The 16,740-nt window shown below is 38.1% G+C and overlaps 1 protein-coding gene across 1 annotated transcript in view; it reads right to left on the reverse strand.

The window, feature by feature from the left end:
* The window catches only part of COL19A1 (collagen type XIX alpha 1 chain), a 325,436-nt gene that overhangs the window by 64,548 nt on the left and 244,148 nt on the right, over positions 1-16,740 (reverse strand). The window contains exons 17-19 of the mRNA XM_027602614.1: positions 14,255-14,305; positions 5,947-5,991; positions 435-497 (exon numbers count right to left, since the gene is read on the reverse strand). Coding sequence (XP_027458415.1) covers positions 435-497; positions 5,947-5,991; positions 14,255-14,305 — 159 coding nt within the window. The remainder of the gene's footprint in view (positions 1-434; positions 498-5,946; positions 5,992-14,254; positions 14,306-16,740) is intronic.

Below are 16,740 nucleotides of genomic sequence, written 5' to 3' on the forward strand. Positions count from 1 at the left end.
TCTAATCTTTTGGATATATTAGCCCCAGTCTTCAATATATTGACTTTATTATTTATTATAGCTATCATGTTTAGTTATAGAAGGGCAGCTTAGTAATTTTTAAACCCTGTGTTCTAGAATCAGCCTACCTAAGTGTGAGTCATAGCTCTAACATTTACTGGCTGTGTGACGTAGGGCAAGTTAGTTAACCTCTCTGGGCCTCAGTTGCCTCATATGAAGAATAGGGGTGATATTAGCCTAACTGTCTTATTTTTTAAAAATAGATTGAGTGACTTCATGCCTTGCTAGAGCACTTGCTCAAATATCTGATCTGTTGTTGCTTGCCAAGGCGGGGGCAAACAAGGCTCACAGAATTAGGGCTGATTAGGAAAAATATTTTTAATTCTGTTTTTTAAAAAATATTCTTCCTTTGTCCTAAAAGCTTTCATACTTACCGATTCTCCTTTTTGACCTTTAGGGCCAATGGACCCTGGGAATCCTGGTTGTCCGGTTTCACCCTTTTGAGAAAAAGCAGAAGAGAGATTTTGCATGAGGTCAGGTGAGTACTGTTGCGACTGTGGTTCAGAGCAATTGCTTGTGCTCCCACCGACCACGAAATTTATATATCATCCAAGAGACAACGTGAAACTAGTTAGACTGTCTGCATAATAATGTACTTGTCAGCACTTCACGATGCCTTCAGCTCTTTCAGAAATCCATAATACTCGTTATGATATTTAAAATTAATGTGAGACAAAAATTATTTTTTAAGGCAAGAAGTCCAGAGAAGAAAAAATTACAATTTTGTCTTGTTTTACCAAAAAAATTTTGTGTGTGTGTGTGTGTGTGATCTTAAAGACATGAGATTGTTGAACTGTCAAAATAATCTGGACTCATTTTATTTCAGACCTTCTTTCTTTTTTTTGGTGGGGGGAGGTGAAGGAGTGGGGGAGCCATTGGAAGAAAAGTGAGTCTCTCAGCTGTTCCCAGCATTTATGTGATCACTGAAATGACTGGCTGTGGACAAAGAAGGCATTCTTGTTGATGGGGTAACAGCAGCTTAGGAATGTCTAAGATGTTCTGGTCAGAGATCTTGAAGAGGGGTTTGTATGTGACATATAAAAAGTATTTTGAGAAAATACAGTTTAGAAATAATACAGCCGAAAGGAAGTAGATCACTAATCAGACTTTGGAGGAGTCCCAGCATTGTGCTTTCTTTGTGCATCTACCAAGATCCTTGAATGCCACATGAGGGTAAAGTAAACATAGTCGCTAGAAGTTATGTATGTTGGGTTTATTCCAACCTCAAAAGCATTTTTGCAAAATGATGTTCACCATTGCATTTCTGGGCATATACCTTTCTCACACGATGTCTTGTATATTTTTTATTTTGAAAAAAATAACTACAGAAAACATGAAGTGGAATATGGCAAACCTCTGTGTACCAGGCAACCAAAATGAAAGAAATACAAAAATTTACAAAGAAGAAATTTTCTGTATTTTCCCCTCTATTTCTGTCCCAAAGGGAGCCACTCTCTTAAATGTATATTTATATTTTCAGTCCATAGTTTTTCACTTTTACTGCATATACGTAATCATGAACAATATATTATTTGGATATTTATAATGAATTCCATAAATAACTTTATTTTATATTTTACAACCTAGAATTTGCTTTGTTCCACTCAAGGTTGTTTTTAATATCCCTTTCTATTGATACATATAGATCTAGTTCACTCATTGTAACCACTGGAAAATGTTAATGTACCAGGGTTTATCCAAGCTCCATTGATGGGCATTTGGGTTGTCTCTAGCTTTTCCTTATTATAAACAAGGCTGCAGCGCACATCTCCATTTCTCTCCCCTTCTATGGATGTGTTTATCTGTTTATTTTGAAGCCTCGAACAACAACAGTCTACCCAAAGTACTTCAAATAAAAATTTATTACGGTCCTAAAAGTGTTGGCTTATTTCCACATTGCTATCGAAATCAGTATCTTGTGACTTTACACTAGAGGAAGATAGAACTTGTCATATGCAATTGATAAACAAGATCATAGTTTTCAAAGGATTCTTCTAGATGTGTGGAATATATTTTGTAAAATTTTGATTTTATTAATATAAGCATTTTTCCTTCTACCATCTAAACATCTAGTGTACCATCATCGGTCTTATACTTACCACACTGTAGCAGAAGCCATTTTTTTCTAGATATGACAAATTCTATCCAAAGTAAGAAAAGGGAGAAATTGGTGGATATATTCAAAAAGCCAATTGGTGTTGGTTTTAAAAAGAAAATAAACAACTGGACTTGTCTGAGCGTTAGGGGGTACACAGTGACCTTCCTGTTACTCATCTGGTAGGTGTTACTCATCTGGTAGGTGTTAAAATCCCCAATGCAGGGGCACCTGGGTGGCTCAGTTGGTTAAGCATCTGCCTTTGGTTCAGGTCACAATCTCAGGATCCTGGGATGGAGCCTTGCATCAGGCTCCCAAAACTGCTCAGCGGAGAGTCTGCTTCTCCCTGTCCCTCTGCCCCTCCACCCCTACTCGTGTTCTCTCTCTCTCATACAAATAAGTAAAATCTTAAAAAACAAATCCCCAGTGCAAAGGTGTGAAAGAAAAATATGCTTAGTCGTTAGACTGATCTGCAAAATATAAAAGTAGAAATCAGGGAAAGAGGTCTAGAAATTACTATAAAAATCACTTCTGCCTGATAACAAAGGGGAAGAGGAAGGGATTGTACAAGGAAGAACAGTAATTACATTCATAACTGCTGTATGTTTGAACCCACGTAAATAAGTCTCCTTTGAAATGTAGAAAAAGGACCCAACAGAGGCATCTGTCCATCTCTCTGAGTGGTACTTGGGTAAGGTTGGACTTAGAGGAAATCTTAGGCACCTATTCCCTCATATAAAGTTCTGCAAACAAAAGCATTTCATACCTGAATTTTAGACACATGAGGAGTTGTTTTTCATACTTAAAATGAATGTTCAGTGATTTAGCATGTGGGTATGAGCTGAAAGATAAGTGATGAATTTACTCAGCTTTAGGAAAGGCTGTCCTTTAATTTGACACTTTCAATGCTATTTGAAAGGCCTGTGCTGTTGAGGCTAAATCTTTTCCTTCTGATAGCTGGCTCCAAAAGATACCTGCTAGAGTCTTAGGAGTCTTTAGCTATTCTGCCACCTTATTCCACTGTCTATATAAAGGAGCAGTTCTCTTTAACCAATTTGCAAATACATTATTCATTCACCACATGCTGCCAGTCTCAGGAAAACTACAGAGCAGAGGTGATCATTTCAACACTGGTGGACTGGTCCCATGGCTGCCATGGTCTTTACTGCCATTTACCATTAATAGCCACTAGTGTTCATTGGTGTTTCTCCTTGTATCTAAGTGCTCTTGATATAGGATGTGGTTGCTAAGCCAGGAGTGATTTGTGTGTAGATTCTACTGCTGTTTGTGTTTGTTCTGGTGCTTCACTGTAATTTTGGGATCCAAATGGTAGGCTGGTTTTGTGACTCTATTTTGCATGGAGAAGTGATATATAGCAATAACAAGTCACTTATGTGTTGAAATTGTACTTCTCATTAAATCTTTTGTTCAACCACATAAATTGAGTCCCTCTCTGTCAAAATTATGGTGGGAGGCACAAAGATGAACAAGACCAGGTGTCAAGGATGGCAACGGTTATTAATACCAAAGAGAGAGAAGTGAGACTTCATGAGAAGAAAGTTTGGAGCAGATGAATAGAAAGGAACAAATCTTTAGTGTGGGCTTAATATGTGTCAGGTATTGTGCTTTTGGGTAAGTTCATCTCATCTCATTTGATTTCAGTCTTGCCATCAATTCTGTGTAGACACAATTATGCCCATTTTATGGACAGGGAAACCAATGCTCAGAGAAATAAAATGATTTTCCCAACACAGCCGTTAATGGTACAATCAATTTTGACCCCAGAGCCCATGTTCTTTTGACCACTCCGTGGTTCTCAATCCTGGCTGCCCATTAGAATCATCTGAAGCACTTTTAAATAATAGCGATATGGACGAGATCAACCAGAGGTATGGGCTCCACACCCAATCAGAGTCTCTGGGTGTGAGGTCTGAGCGTTGGCATTTTCTAAGAGCTCTCCAAGTGATTTCAGTGTGCAGCCAGGGTTCAGAACCACCAAGGTCCACCATAGGTGCAAGGAAAAATCTGTAAGGGCAGCTTGAAGGAGGTTTAAATTCTTATTATGGTGACCCATGAACAGCATAATAATTTAAAAAACAAATGTATTGATTCAGAACAGACACTAACCACTTAGTACCTATGTATAGGTAGAGGTGACTTCATTCTTCCAGCAAGTGCTATGCTTGTCTTTCAGTTTATTTTATGTATTATTTATTGGCAGAGTCCTTCTCCCATTAATTAGAATTCTTACAAATCATTTCATATGTACATTTATATCAGGTACTGCATCAAGTTCTCTGTAGACTCTTCTAGGTTATTTCTCTGGGTGAGAGGAGGGAACAGTTACGCCCCTGGCTTTTTCTAATTCCACTTAAGATTCTGAAGCAATTAGAAAAGATTCTGAGGAATAGAAAAGGTCCTTAGAGTTTGAAATACACCTGTTTGGCAGAATCAAATTTCTCATCACTGAGGTCTTAGGAATTCCTGAGTAACATATGCTTCCTAATGAACATAGCCAATCAGAAGCCAGCTGTTTGGTTTCAATAAATGAATCATCGTTTAAATACTTTAAAAGTACCACAACTCTCTTCTTTGCTCAGCTGTCCTATGTGACAAGCTTTGTGGCTTTTTCTCCCCCGTTAGCCTGCATATGTGCAGTAGTAATTGCTTAAAATAATGTGTTCGTACGGTGGTGTAGAAATTCCGTAAGCTATGTGGTTACAGAAAATAATGCTAATGTACTAGCAGTAAAATCCCAGACACACAAATACCTTATTATTGCTGTATAATCAATATTTTTTGGATGTCTTTTTAAGAATGTCAAGGTTTTATTTATTTTTTTGCAGAAAATTTCATTTTCAATGGTCAATCTAAAAGAAGTTCCTAGTTTCTGTTGAGACTATCTTTTAGCAGTTTTTTCTGGTGATAGATGTATGATCTTTTGAATAGATTGGTTGCACTGATTTATGAGGCACAGAAGTCATATTTTCTTGGATTCATGTGAAAATATCCTGCCCTCAATCAAGAGAATTTTTACTGAGTGAACGAATGAAAGTAGCACTCACAGGCCACATTCCCTCAGAGTGTTTTCAGACCTACTCATCTCTGTAGATTTAATGTGCATTGTTTTTTTCCTGACAATGGCACATTCACACTGAATCCAAGGTCATCACAATTTCAGAATCAGACCGGAGTGAAACATCTTTCTGAGTGGGCAAGTGAATCTGTCATCTTCCGCCTCATATAATTAAGCCAGTGACAGATGACGATGAGGACACAATGGAAATCCATCAGCGTTTTAATTTTAATACTGTTTTTGAAATAATCATTTGGTTAAACTATGATTGTACACTATTAAACCCCACCAAAAAAAATGCCCCCATGATAGCTTATGTTTGGGTACATAAGAAGACACAAAAATAGGGAGCCTGAGCCTGAGGCATTTTGCTAAAGGGGTCTTCAGATGGTTTTGCCACCTACAACGATTCATGAAACATCGCTTTATGAATTGAAGCTTGGGTCCTAATTTCCTTTGCTTTGTTACAGCTATTTCCCCTAGATGTGTTCCCTCCTTGCAGCCAGCTGCTATTCAGCAGTCTTCACTGGGGAGCAGACCCTCAATGCCTAATCCCGCTGTCTGGTTAGGAGGCAGGGAGGCTTGTGCCCACTGGAGACTCCCCAGAGACGCAAGCCTACATGTCAGCAGGACTGTCCCTGACATGGGAATGTATATGTTGGCGTAAAACCCTGGATATTTTTATATTTTTATTCACTTGGACAAATCTGATTACCTTCTCTCCTTTTAGGCCATGAGCTCCATATTCACCAAGGTTTCCCTAGGTGGAAAAATATATATATATATAAATAAAAATACAAAAAAGTCCATTTATTATTAATACATTCAGCCCCTGCATTAAAATATAGTCAGATAACAGTGCCATAATAATAGCTTTTTCTGAATACCATGTTAATCACTTTTGCCTCTCTTACCTTCTGTGAAATAATCCTGAAAAACTCCAACTTTGTAGATGCTATTTATCTTCTCTGTGACTTCCTCCCAGGAGGTGATTTGGGAGAAATATCACACCTCCAAGGGCAAATTGTCACTACTCCAAATTAATGCCTGGCAACTTCTCTTGGTCCCCAACAAGTCCACTGATATGACTTTGTAACATTATTAATGATATCTTTGTTGCTTACTATAATGGACGTTCCATTAATTAACCTCTTGGCTGCACTCGCCACTCTCTTGATTTGTGTAATACCTCACTTTCCTGGTATCTTCCTGTCTCTCTGACCTCTCCACTTCCTCCCTAACCTAATGCATAAATGTTGGATTTCCTTAGGACTCTGTCCAGATCCTTTTCTCTTGTGACTCAACATTTTCTCCTGGACACTCTTCTTTGCTCCCATGGCTTAGGTATCATCTACACAAAGACAAATCTATAAACCCAGCATATGTCTTCTGAGCTTTGACCCAATGTATCTAATTTTCCACTTGCTGTATTCACTTATAAATTTTGAAGAAATTCATATTTAACAAGTTCAAAACTGAATTAAAAAAATTCAACAATACACACATATATGAGAGAGAAAGATGAAAGAATTACATCACGCTGTTACTAACATGCATTAGTCCAGAAGTGGGATAATAACCGTTGGCTTCTTCCTAATCTAGCTCTATGGTTACTTGTTAAAATGCATGGTAATTTCATTTTACAACTGAAAAAAACCACAAAAACAAGGAAAGAAAGAAAATCTGAATTCATCCTCTCCCTTCCATAGAAGTCTCCTTCTTCCATCTGGATAACATTGTTAAGACCATCGTCCTTTTCCTCAAATCCAATCAGTCATCTAGCCCGGCTGCCTCTGTTCCCCAAATCTCTTCTCTTTACACTACCTACCCTCACTCATCATGGCTTGCCAGGACTACTGTAGTAGCTCCCTAACTGGCATTCTATAATCCACTCTTGCTCTCCACACACCTACATTTTCTATATAAGGTCAGAGAGATACCATTAAGGCATCCTGAGTCCCTTCTTTCTAAACTTTTACAAAGCTATCAAAATCCCATATGACCTAAACACATTTCCCTCTCCAGGATCATGGTGGCCCCTGTTCTCCCTCAGAATTTCCATCTGTAACAGCCTTCTTTTGGCTTCTCAAATGGACCAAGATACTTTCCATTTCACCCTCTAGGTCATCACTCTGTCTTCACTCCTCTGTCCAGTTAGCAACTACTCATCCCTCAGGTCTCAACTATGATAAAATGCCATTCATGGAAGATCCTGCAGGTCTCCCAGACAGGTTCCCCTCTCATATCTTCTCATTGGATATTGTATTTTTCCTTTATAATACTAATATTTTTATTTTTGTGTTTGTTTAAAGAAGCTTGCACCTTTTGCACTAGAATGTAAGCTCCATGATGGAATTGAATGCCCCATTCCTAGCACAGTACCTAACATACAGGAAATATTCAATAAATATTTGTTGAATAAATAAGCCTATAATTCTAATTTATGTGTTTTCTCCCATGAAAAATTTTTTATTAAAATATTATGAGTTGGTAGAAAAAAGTAGAGGAATATTTACATGACAAAAATATACAGAGGTATGCATTCAGATCACTGTTGCTATAATTTGACATTTTAAATATACCTTCCATGTTATTCATCCTACTCCAATCAAAAATAAGTAGTTTATAACTTCTGTTATTGTTGGTCCTGTGACAGACATTTCTCATTTTTCCTGTTTAACTTTGATCTGAGATGTCTGAATTGAAAATAAAAAATTGTATTCTCAAAATCCTGAGCTGTATATTATTATAAGGACATATTTGAAAATGAGTATGAAACTCTAAGACACATACACACATACATAAAGAATCAGCAGTTACAAAATGGTAGGTTGCTTAGATGCAACCTGCATAAAACGTAACTCTGAGGCATTTCCTAAACATACTAGTCATTTGGGCATGATGCCTGTCAGTGTATACAGCCCATCGGCATCTCTCCCTGGCTGTGTTTAAGGCAGAAAATTTTAGGGGAAGCTGGAACATGCTTTGGTCTACGACATGACTTAACCAGAGATGGTCTTGGATTGGGAGGTCCCATGCTCTTGAATTGCAGAGCAGAACCAATAGAGCATCTTGGTTTAGATCCCCCTCCTATCACACCTCCCCACAACCTACAGGATATTAGAGATGTTCTAATTGGGATGAAAAATTGCTTCTATAGCAACAGCTCATATTATTCTATCCATATGCTCTATTGTTCTAAAATCTTGATTTTCTGGTAGCTTTCATGCCCAAAGAGAAAAACAGGGCTATTTATTGCCTACCAGAGCTCCATATGTTTGCTTCACTCATGGGAAGACTCAAGCTATTCCACTTGACTTGGAGAAGGTATTCTCTGAAAAAAGGGGATGTACCTGGACATGGATAGGTTGAGCCACAGGAGATGGTTCATAAGGAGGAAGAGACAGGAAGTTAGGATTTAAATTTTATTTCTGAATCTTCTGGGTCCAGAAGGGTTGCCTTTAGTGTCCCTAAGGAAGCCTCCACTTTCTAGGCCATGGGTGGGTTTAACTCACTATTTGGAAAGACTTTGAATGTTTGATTTTTGGAGAAAGATTTTTTGTCCTTTCTAGTCTGTGGATATTGAAATGAAGTTATGATTTGATACTTGAAAGAAAAATAGATTATTTTGCTAGCAAATTGTTTTTTTGGATCAACAATTTGGAGAAGTGAACACGAGAATTGGTTGCTGGGAGGCACAGCATCAATCTCCAACCACTGAGACTGATTCTCTGCAAATTGCACCGAGTGTGGCGATGTAAGATAGCACAACTATGCATTTGCAATGTGGATCTTTAAAAACAATATCAAATGTAAAATCCTCCCATTCTGGGTCTCCACAGATAACACTTTTTCCCCCATCTAGACTGTTGCAAGAGGCTCTGGATCTGATGGCGTTAGCAGTTGACAGAGCCTATCAAATTTTTATTAAAATCCCCAGAGTTGGAGACGATGAAGAGCAGTTTTTTGGATTGTGAGCAGATTTTCCTTAAGGGGAAGAATATTCTCAGCATTGTTGCTTCGTTTTGCAAACAATCTTATAAAGTGGGAGCAGCTGTTTGTAAATTATTTTTGTGATGGAGAGGGAAATCTTCTACCTTTTATTCTTTGCAGCCTCAAGTGGGCATGCAAAAATACATATAAACACACTTATATAATCTTCCCAACCTTACTCCTTAGTCTCTCTCTTTTCCTTACTCCCCTCCCTCCCTCCCAATTCCCTTTTTGATTTGTGCCAGGAGGGGATAAGGTTTTTTATACCTAAGCTTCTCCCTCCAGAAGACATAAAAAAAACTACAGGGGAAAAGACCAACTCCTGTGCAGGGACCACAGGACTATTCCTTGGCCTTTGAGGATTCCTCGGATGAGGGAATGACCTGTGGACTCTTCGAGTTTAGAATGGGGAGGAGGAGTGTCTGAGTTGCCTGCTGCTCATCCTCCCACGGGTGGCTGCTTCAGCAGAATCCAAGCTGCACGACTGGGAGCTGAGTTGCTGGTGTCCAGGACTTAAGTGCAGACATCACATAAATCAATGCCAATTTAAAAGGGAAGATTATTTTAACCTTGGAGCATCACTTTATATGTCTCAATATATGGTCCATCATTTAATCTCCAAGGAAGTTTCATTTATGTTCCTTTCTCTCTCTCTCCTTATATGCTATAGCCAGACCGTCAGGCATGCAATGAATTGCAAAATGAAACCACCTCAGTATCCAAAACAGATGGGGGTGGGTGGGTGAAGTCACTGCCAAGTGAAAACATGCATCTCTCTCATCATGGCACATTTGGCCCTTTCCTTTGTGAAGCTGAGGATGAGAATAAAGTGGTTATCAACCAGAAACACTGGCCAGTGTAGGTACTGAGAAGGTAGGTACTTACCTCCTCCATCCATTCTGGTGGGGGCTGATAAAACAGCTCTAACTACTCTCAGAATGAAACAAAATAAAGTCTTTGGGAAGCTACCTTCCATTAATTCCCAGATGGGTGTAAAATCTTTTGAAGCCAAGTGGTTATCATGCATCATTTGGGGAAGAAAAGCTATGGTCTCTCCTCTCTAACCAGTTATGCTCCAGCTCCAAAGCCACATTTTGAGCGGATGTGGACTAAATCCCTATGAGCCTCAGTCCTCTAACGGCAATAAGGATAGAGAGCTGTAGTTATTTTGGGCAAGACAATAGCTAAGTTCAAAGTCCTGGTTTAGCAAGATTCGCCACTTGCCTGCTCTGGTCAGTCCCCATTTTTTTTTTTTTTTTTTTTGGAAATATAATCTTAAAGTTAAAAAATTTACATTCCCAACTTTAGACTAAAATACAAATGCTTCATATATCTTCATTTAGGGGAAAACTGACTCATAGGCAAGATAAACTATATATAGAAGTAGTGTTGAGAGACCTCTAAAGATACAAGTTTTAAAAGTTTTGCAAGGGATAGCAAATATTTAAGTAGCTGAGTAGCAACTTGGTAAATTTTATACCAAAGGTGATAGTAATAGAGTGTGTTCTTGAAGTTTTTCTAGCTGACACTGTGACATCAGAGCCAACTCATTCTCATTATTTTGAAGCATTTATGATAAATCCTATTTTGTGACAGTAGATGCCATTACAGAAAAAGCATTGTACTTTAACTGATTAATTTTAGATATGCTTCACTTTTTTTTCACTTGTGCCAAGCCCTAATGTTTTGAAAAAGCTGGTATAGATCTATTCAGAAAAATGCTTAATAGAGAATCATAAAATATAGTCCAAACATTCTTCCTAATAGAATACTCCCTAGAAAATCTAAGTAAATGAGAAAATTTAAGACAGGATCACTTAGGAAGTGCTACAAGCTCTACACACTTTCCATAGTCTTTATGTTCAATTCAATCTCATTAAAGAAGGACTGGGATTTTTCAAACTAATTAGCTCATCATTTAATAAACACTTTTCTGAGCACTTGCTATCTTCAGGGACTTTGCTGGCACATAGCATCTCTTTGGGATTTCTAAACAGAGAAGAATGACAGTAGTCAGAAGAATTTATTAAAAGGGAAAGCAAGAACATAGAAGAAAGATAAAAAGGGGAGTGTCTCTGAACTTGTTTTTGTGTAGAAGCACAATTATTTACCAGCATCGTATCAACAACAAGCTATCGTGTATAAAGGGATCGTACTTGGAAGACCCAATGCCTCATGCCAAGTGATCAGACCTCAAATACTTGTTATTAAATGATGGGTCAATCAGTGGTCACACTTAGGTCTCTGGGTCTTACTTCACTGCCAACACCCATTTTCTTTTCCTCTGTTATGTTTTCTTGAAGAACAGAGCAAAACACTCTTGCCTTTTGCCACTCAGGGACTTCCATGTCAGTATTCCATCAACCCTGATTACAACTTAAAAACCGTGGTGAAGGGGCCTCTCCCTGAAAGGTGGGGGACCCCCACCCAGTCTTGACCTATGGTATGTAAAGGTTTGCTTGAGGTTTAGCATAGCAGTGATTGGTTCTGATAAGAAATCTATCACCTATTGTGCTACTCGAGCTTCAAGGCAGCAAATTATCTAGGTCTACCCTCTGAGAAACTGGATTTGTGACAGTATCCATGGTGAAGCATGATGGTTGGCATTAATTTTTTGCACGAAGTTTTGCAAACTTGAAGTAATTTTTTCTTAAATTTACCCAAAACTGCTAGAACTCATATAGGAATTCAGTAAAGTGGCAGGATATAAAATCAATGCATAGAAATCAGTGGCATTCCTATACACCAACAACAAGACAGAAGAAAGAGAAATTAAGGAGTCGATCCCATTTACAATTGCACACAAAACCATAAGATACCTAGGAATAAATCTAACCAAAGAGGCAAAGAATCTGTACTCAGAAAACTATAAAATACTCATAAAAGAAATTGAGGAAGATACAAAGAAATGGAAAAACGTTCCATGCTCATGGATTGGAAGAACAAATATTGTGAAGATGTCAATGCTACCTAGAGCAATCGACACATTTAATGCAATCCCTATCAAAATACCATCCACTTTTTTCAAAGAAATGGAACAAATAATCCTAAAATTTGTATGGAACCAGAAGAGACCCCGAATAGCCAGAGGAATGTTGAAAAGCAAAGCAAAGCTGGTGGCATCACAATTCTGGACTTCAAGCTCTGTTACAAAGCTGTCATCATCAGGACATTATGGTACTGGCCCAAAAACAGACACATAGATCAATGGAACAGAATAGAGAGCCCAGAAACGGACCCTCAACTCTATGGTCAACTAATCTTTGACAAAGCAGGAAAGAATATCCAATGGAAAAAAGACAGTCTCTTCAACACATGGTGTTGGGAAAATTGGCCAGCCACATGCAGAAGAATGAAACTGGATCATTTCCTTACACCACACCCAAAAATAGACTCAAAATGGTTGAAAGACCTAAATGTGAGACAGGGGTCCATCAAAATCCTAAAGGAGAACACAGGCAGCAACCTCTTCAACCTCAGCCATGCAACTTCTTCCTAGAAACATGGCCAAAGGCAAGGGAAGCAAGGGCAAAAATGAACTATTGGGACTTCATCAAGATAAAAAGTTTTTGCACAGCAAAAGAAACAGTCAACAAAACCAAAAGACAACCGGCAGAATGGGAGAAGATATTTGCAAATGACATATCAGATGAAGGGCTAGTATCCAAAATTTATAAAGAACTTATTAAACTCAACACTGAAAGAACAAATGATCCAATCAAGAAATGGGCAGAAGACACGAACAGACATTTTTCCAAAGAAGACATACAAATGGCCAACAGACAGATGAAAAAGTGCTCAACATCACTCGGCATCAGGGAAATCCAAATCAAAACCTCAATGAAATACTACCTCACACCAGTCAGAATGGCTAAAATTAACAAGTCAGGAAACGACAGATGTTGGCAGGGATGCGGAGAAAGGGGAACCGTCCTACACTGTTGGTGGGAATGCAAGCTGGTGCAGCCACTCCGGAAAACACTATGGAGGTTCCTCAAAAAGTTGAAAAGAGAGTTACCATATGACCCAGCAATTGCACTACTGGATATTTACCCCAAAGATACAAATGTAGGGATCCAAAGGGGTACATGCACCCCGATGTTTATAGCATCAGTGTCCACAATAGCCAAACTATGGAAAGAGCCAAGATGTCCATTGACAGATGAGTGGATAAAGAAGATGTGGTATACACACACACACACACACACACACACACACACACACACACACACACACACACACACACACACAATGGAATATTATGCAGCCATCAAAAGGAATGAAATCTTGCCATTTGCAATGACGTGGATGGAACTGGAGGGTGTTATGCTGAGTGAAATAAGTCAATCAGAGAAAGACGTGTATCATATGACCTCACTGATATGAGGAATTCTTAATCTCAGGAAACAAACTGAGGGTTGCTGGAGTGGTGGGGGGTGGGAGGGATGGGGTTGCTGGGTGATAGACATTGGGGAGGGTATGTGCTATGGTGAGCGCTGTGAATTGTGTAAGACTGTTGAATCACAGACCTGTACCTCTGAAACAAATAATACATTATATGTTAAAAAATAAAAAATAAGAAGATAGCAGGAAGGGAAAAATGAAGGGGGGGAAATCGGAGGGGAGATGAACCATGAGAGACTATGGACTCTGAGAAACAAACTCAGGTTTCTAGAGGGGAGGGAGATGGGGGGATGGGTTAGCCTGGTGATGGGTATTAAAGAGGGCATGTACTGAACGGAGCACTGGGTGTTATATGCAAACAATGAATCATGGAACACTACATTAAAAACTAATGATGTATGGTGATTAAATAACAATAAAAAATTTACAAAAATAAAATGCTGGTTTTGTGAAAAGATGTTGAGCAAAATACATTTCTTTGAAACATATTTTCAGTGAGGAAAGATATTAAGTATATGTGATTATGTTTCAGAGTCTGAGCAGTTAGGAATTAATAAGGTTTTTTTTCAAAAATATGATTACATAAAATGTCTGTGTATATAAGATGTGAAAAAGAGAAGCCATACCTTATTATAATATCCAAGAGTCTGTTGTACTCCTTGTATTCCAGGAGGTCCCTGTATTAGAAATAAATCAAAGAGAAAAGTGTGAACATTTACCCAAACAACGTGAATTTAAATAATGTATCTAAGAATTCTTGAAATCTTAGTTAAGAAAAAGCAAGCATATGTTTAGTCAAATATTCTAATTAATAGAGAATTACAGGAACAATAACTTATCAGGTTCTTAAAGGTACTTCTAGGTTAAATCCTGCATGAATCCAAAGAGAGGTCCTAAGTGGGAATGTGTAACATTTTACCAGAAGGTCAGCCATCAGCATATTCTTTATTAAAAAATATTGTACCTGTAAAACTCCTCCAGGGAAGAGGTTGTAGTTTCAGCTTATTTTTGACACTTCTTACAGGGCTTTGATCAATATATTATAGAAATGTGTGCCCATGTGTTATTAACCGAGAAAATATGGGAGAAATATTCTTTTGAATTTGTTGAGTGAAAATGGCTGCACATGGAATTTCAGACCGGAAAAAGATGTCTGTTCAAAAACCTCAGATTTAAGACATTCAGATGCTCATAATCTTCAGTTGACATGGAGTGTTCACTAAGCACTATGCTGAGCTTTGGGTAGACAGGGAAGAAGACATTTGTCTGTCCCTAAAACTTCCAGGTAGAGAAGAAGAGAAGAGTTTCTGAGTTTTCAGGGATTACATTTTGGGGGAGAGGGCCATAAGAAAATACAAAGCTTAGCATTATTTTAAATCAAGTAGTTCAAGCCAAGAGAGAGTCAGCAATGTCAGAAAAGAGACTGCATATTTCATCTAGACCTCAAAAACTCCTCAGAGGAGAGAAAATATTACAGAGGCAAAGCTCTTTACATTTTACCTCAGAAGATAACACAAAGAAAGACTATGATTGAGCAAATCAAACATCACTGTTATACAAGATTATTTTCTTTACAAGGAAATAAGAACTTTGAAAAGTGAAGAAAATTTTAAGGAACAATTACTAGCTGAACTCACTGATAGGAGAAACACCTTAAGTATACTGAAAAAATTAATGTCGGTTAACATTTATGACTGGTATTTCTTATGAACAGCTTGTGTCTGAAGGTCTTTTCTAATGTGAAACCTTTGCATTGTGCCGCTAAATGCCACAGATACAATGATGTAATGATGGATGTCTGGAAGCAGTTTGATATAACTCTTGAGAAAATAATAGGCCTCACGAGTGACAGCGCTGAGTATGATTGGAAAGACAAAAGATTTGTTACTTTGCTGAAATAAAAACAGAGCTAATGTCAGAAAAGAATTCTCATGGCACTATATTTTTTTCCTGTTCTTTTTCTAACAGCCAGCGTTGTGTATTCTAGGTCAGTTAGATGAAGTAATGAGGAGAGCAATCATTGGGTGGGAGTTTTTGCAAAAGGTTTCTAGCCAAGAAGATGCAAAATAAAAACTCATTCTTGAAAATCGGGAAGCATGAGATTGCTTACACATTGCTCTTTCTGCAGCTATATAATGTGGCAAGGAGAAATTTTAGGTATCATATTGTAGTAGCATCAACAGGTGGCTTATGGATATATGCATAGTAGGCATTTGGTGAATGGTGAATCTGTGTTGATAATAAGGCTAATGAGATAAAAGAATAGTGATGTGGTGGGTAAATTTAGCTTCATACACATTCATCCTCGTTGAAAGTATTAATAATTAGGGCTCCTAAATATAGCAGGATCATACAGTCTCTCAAAGAGAGAAGAATCAATCAAATAAGAATAGCAAACATTTATAATGTATTTATTGTGTGCCAGGCATTATACTAGAGATCTTATGTGGATTAACTTATTTAATCCCTACAGTGACACTGAGTGGTATATACCATCATTATTTCCTATTCGAAGATATAGGAAATGAGGGTTAGAAATTGTTAATTGGCCCAAGGTCACACCACTGGTAAGTGGCAGGACTAATATTTAACATAGGTAGCCTAGATCCAAACTTAGTTCTCATCTACTCTCCTATCTTAACTTGAAAGCACACTCACAGCCTAAAATAATTTTGTAGTCTTTTTTTTTTTTATCATGTTGACTTTGCCCTAGAGAATATTGGGTGATCACTCTTCCATGTTCTACTTAACATACTGAAACTGAAAAAAAAAATCAACAGAACTTGTACTTAGCACTTCTTATGAGCCAGCAATGTGATTGGTGTAGGAGGGGAAGATATGAACACTGTCTTTAGATGTAGTCCCACTACATAGATAAAGGAGGCCCCCCGAACTATTCTTTGCATCTCCCATCTATATTCATACATTCTTGCAACCCATGATAGGGATATTATGCCTAAATATTCCCCCCAAGTTCCTCCCAACCCACAGCTATACTCAAAATGCATCTTATCTTTGTTTGCAGAGGTTGGGAGAACAGGTGGTCGGAGAGTATAAAAAGTGGGAGCCTTTGAGGGGGCTCTGGAAGTCAGTATGGAAAAATAAAGAGGAG

Source organism: Zalophus californianus, chromosome 7 (assembly GCF_009762305.2).
Source record: "Zalophus californianus isolate mZalCal1 chromosome 7, mZalCal1.pri.v2, whole genome shotgun sequence".
Taxonomy (NCBI): Eukaryota; Metazoa; Chordata; class Mammalia; order Carnivora; family Otariidae; genus Zalophus; species Zalophus californianus.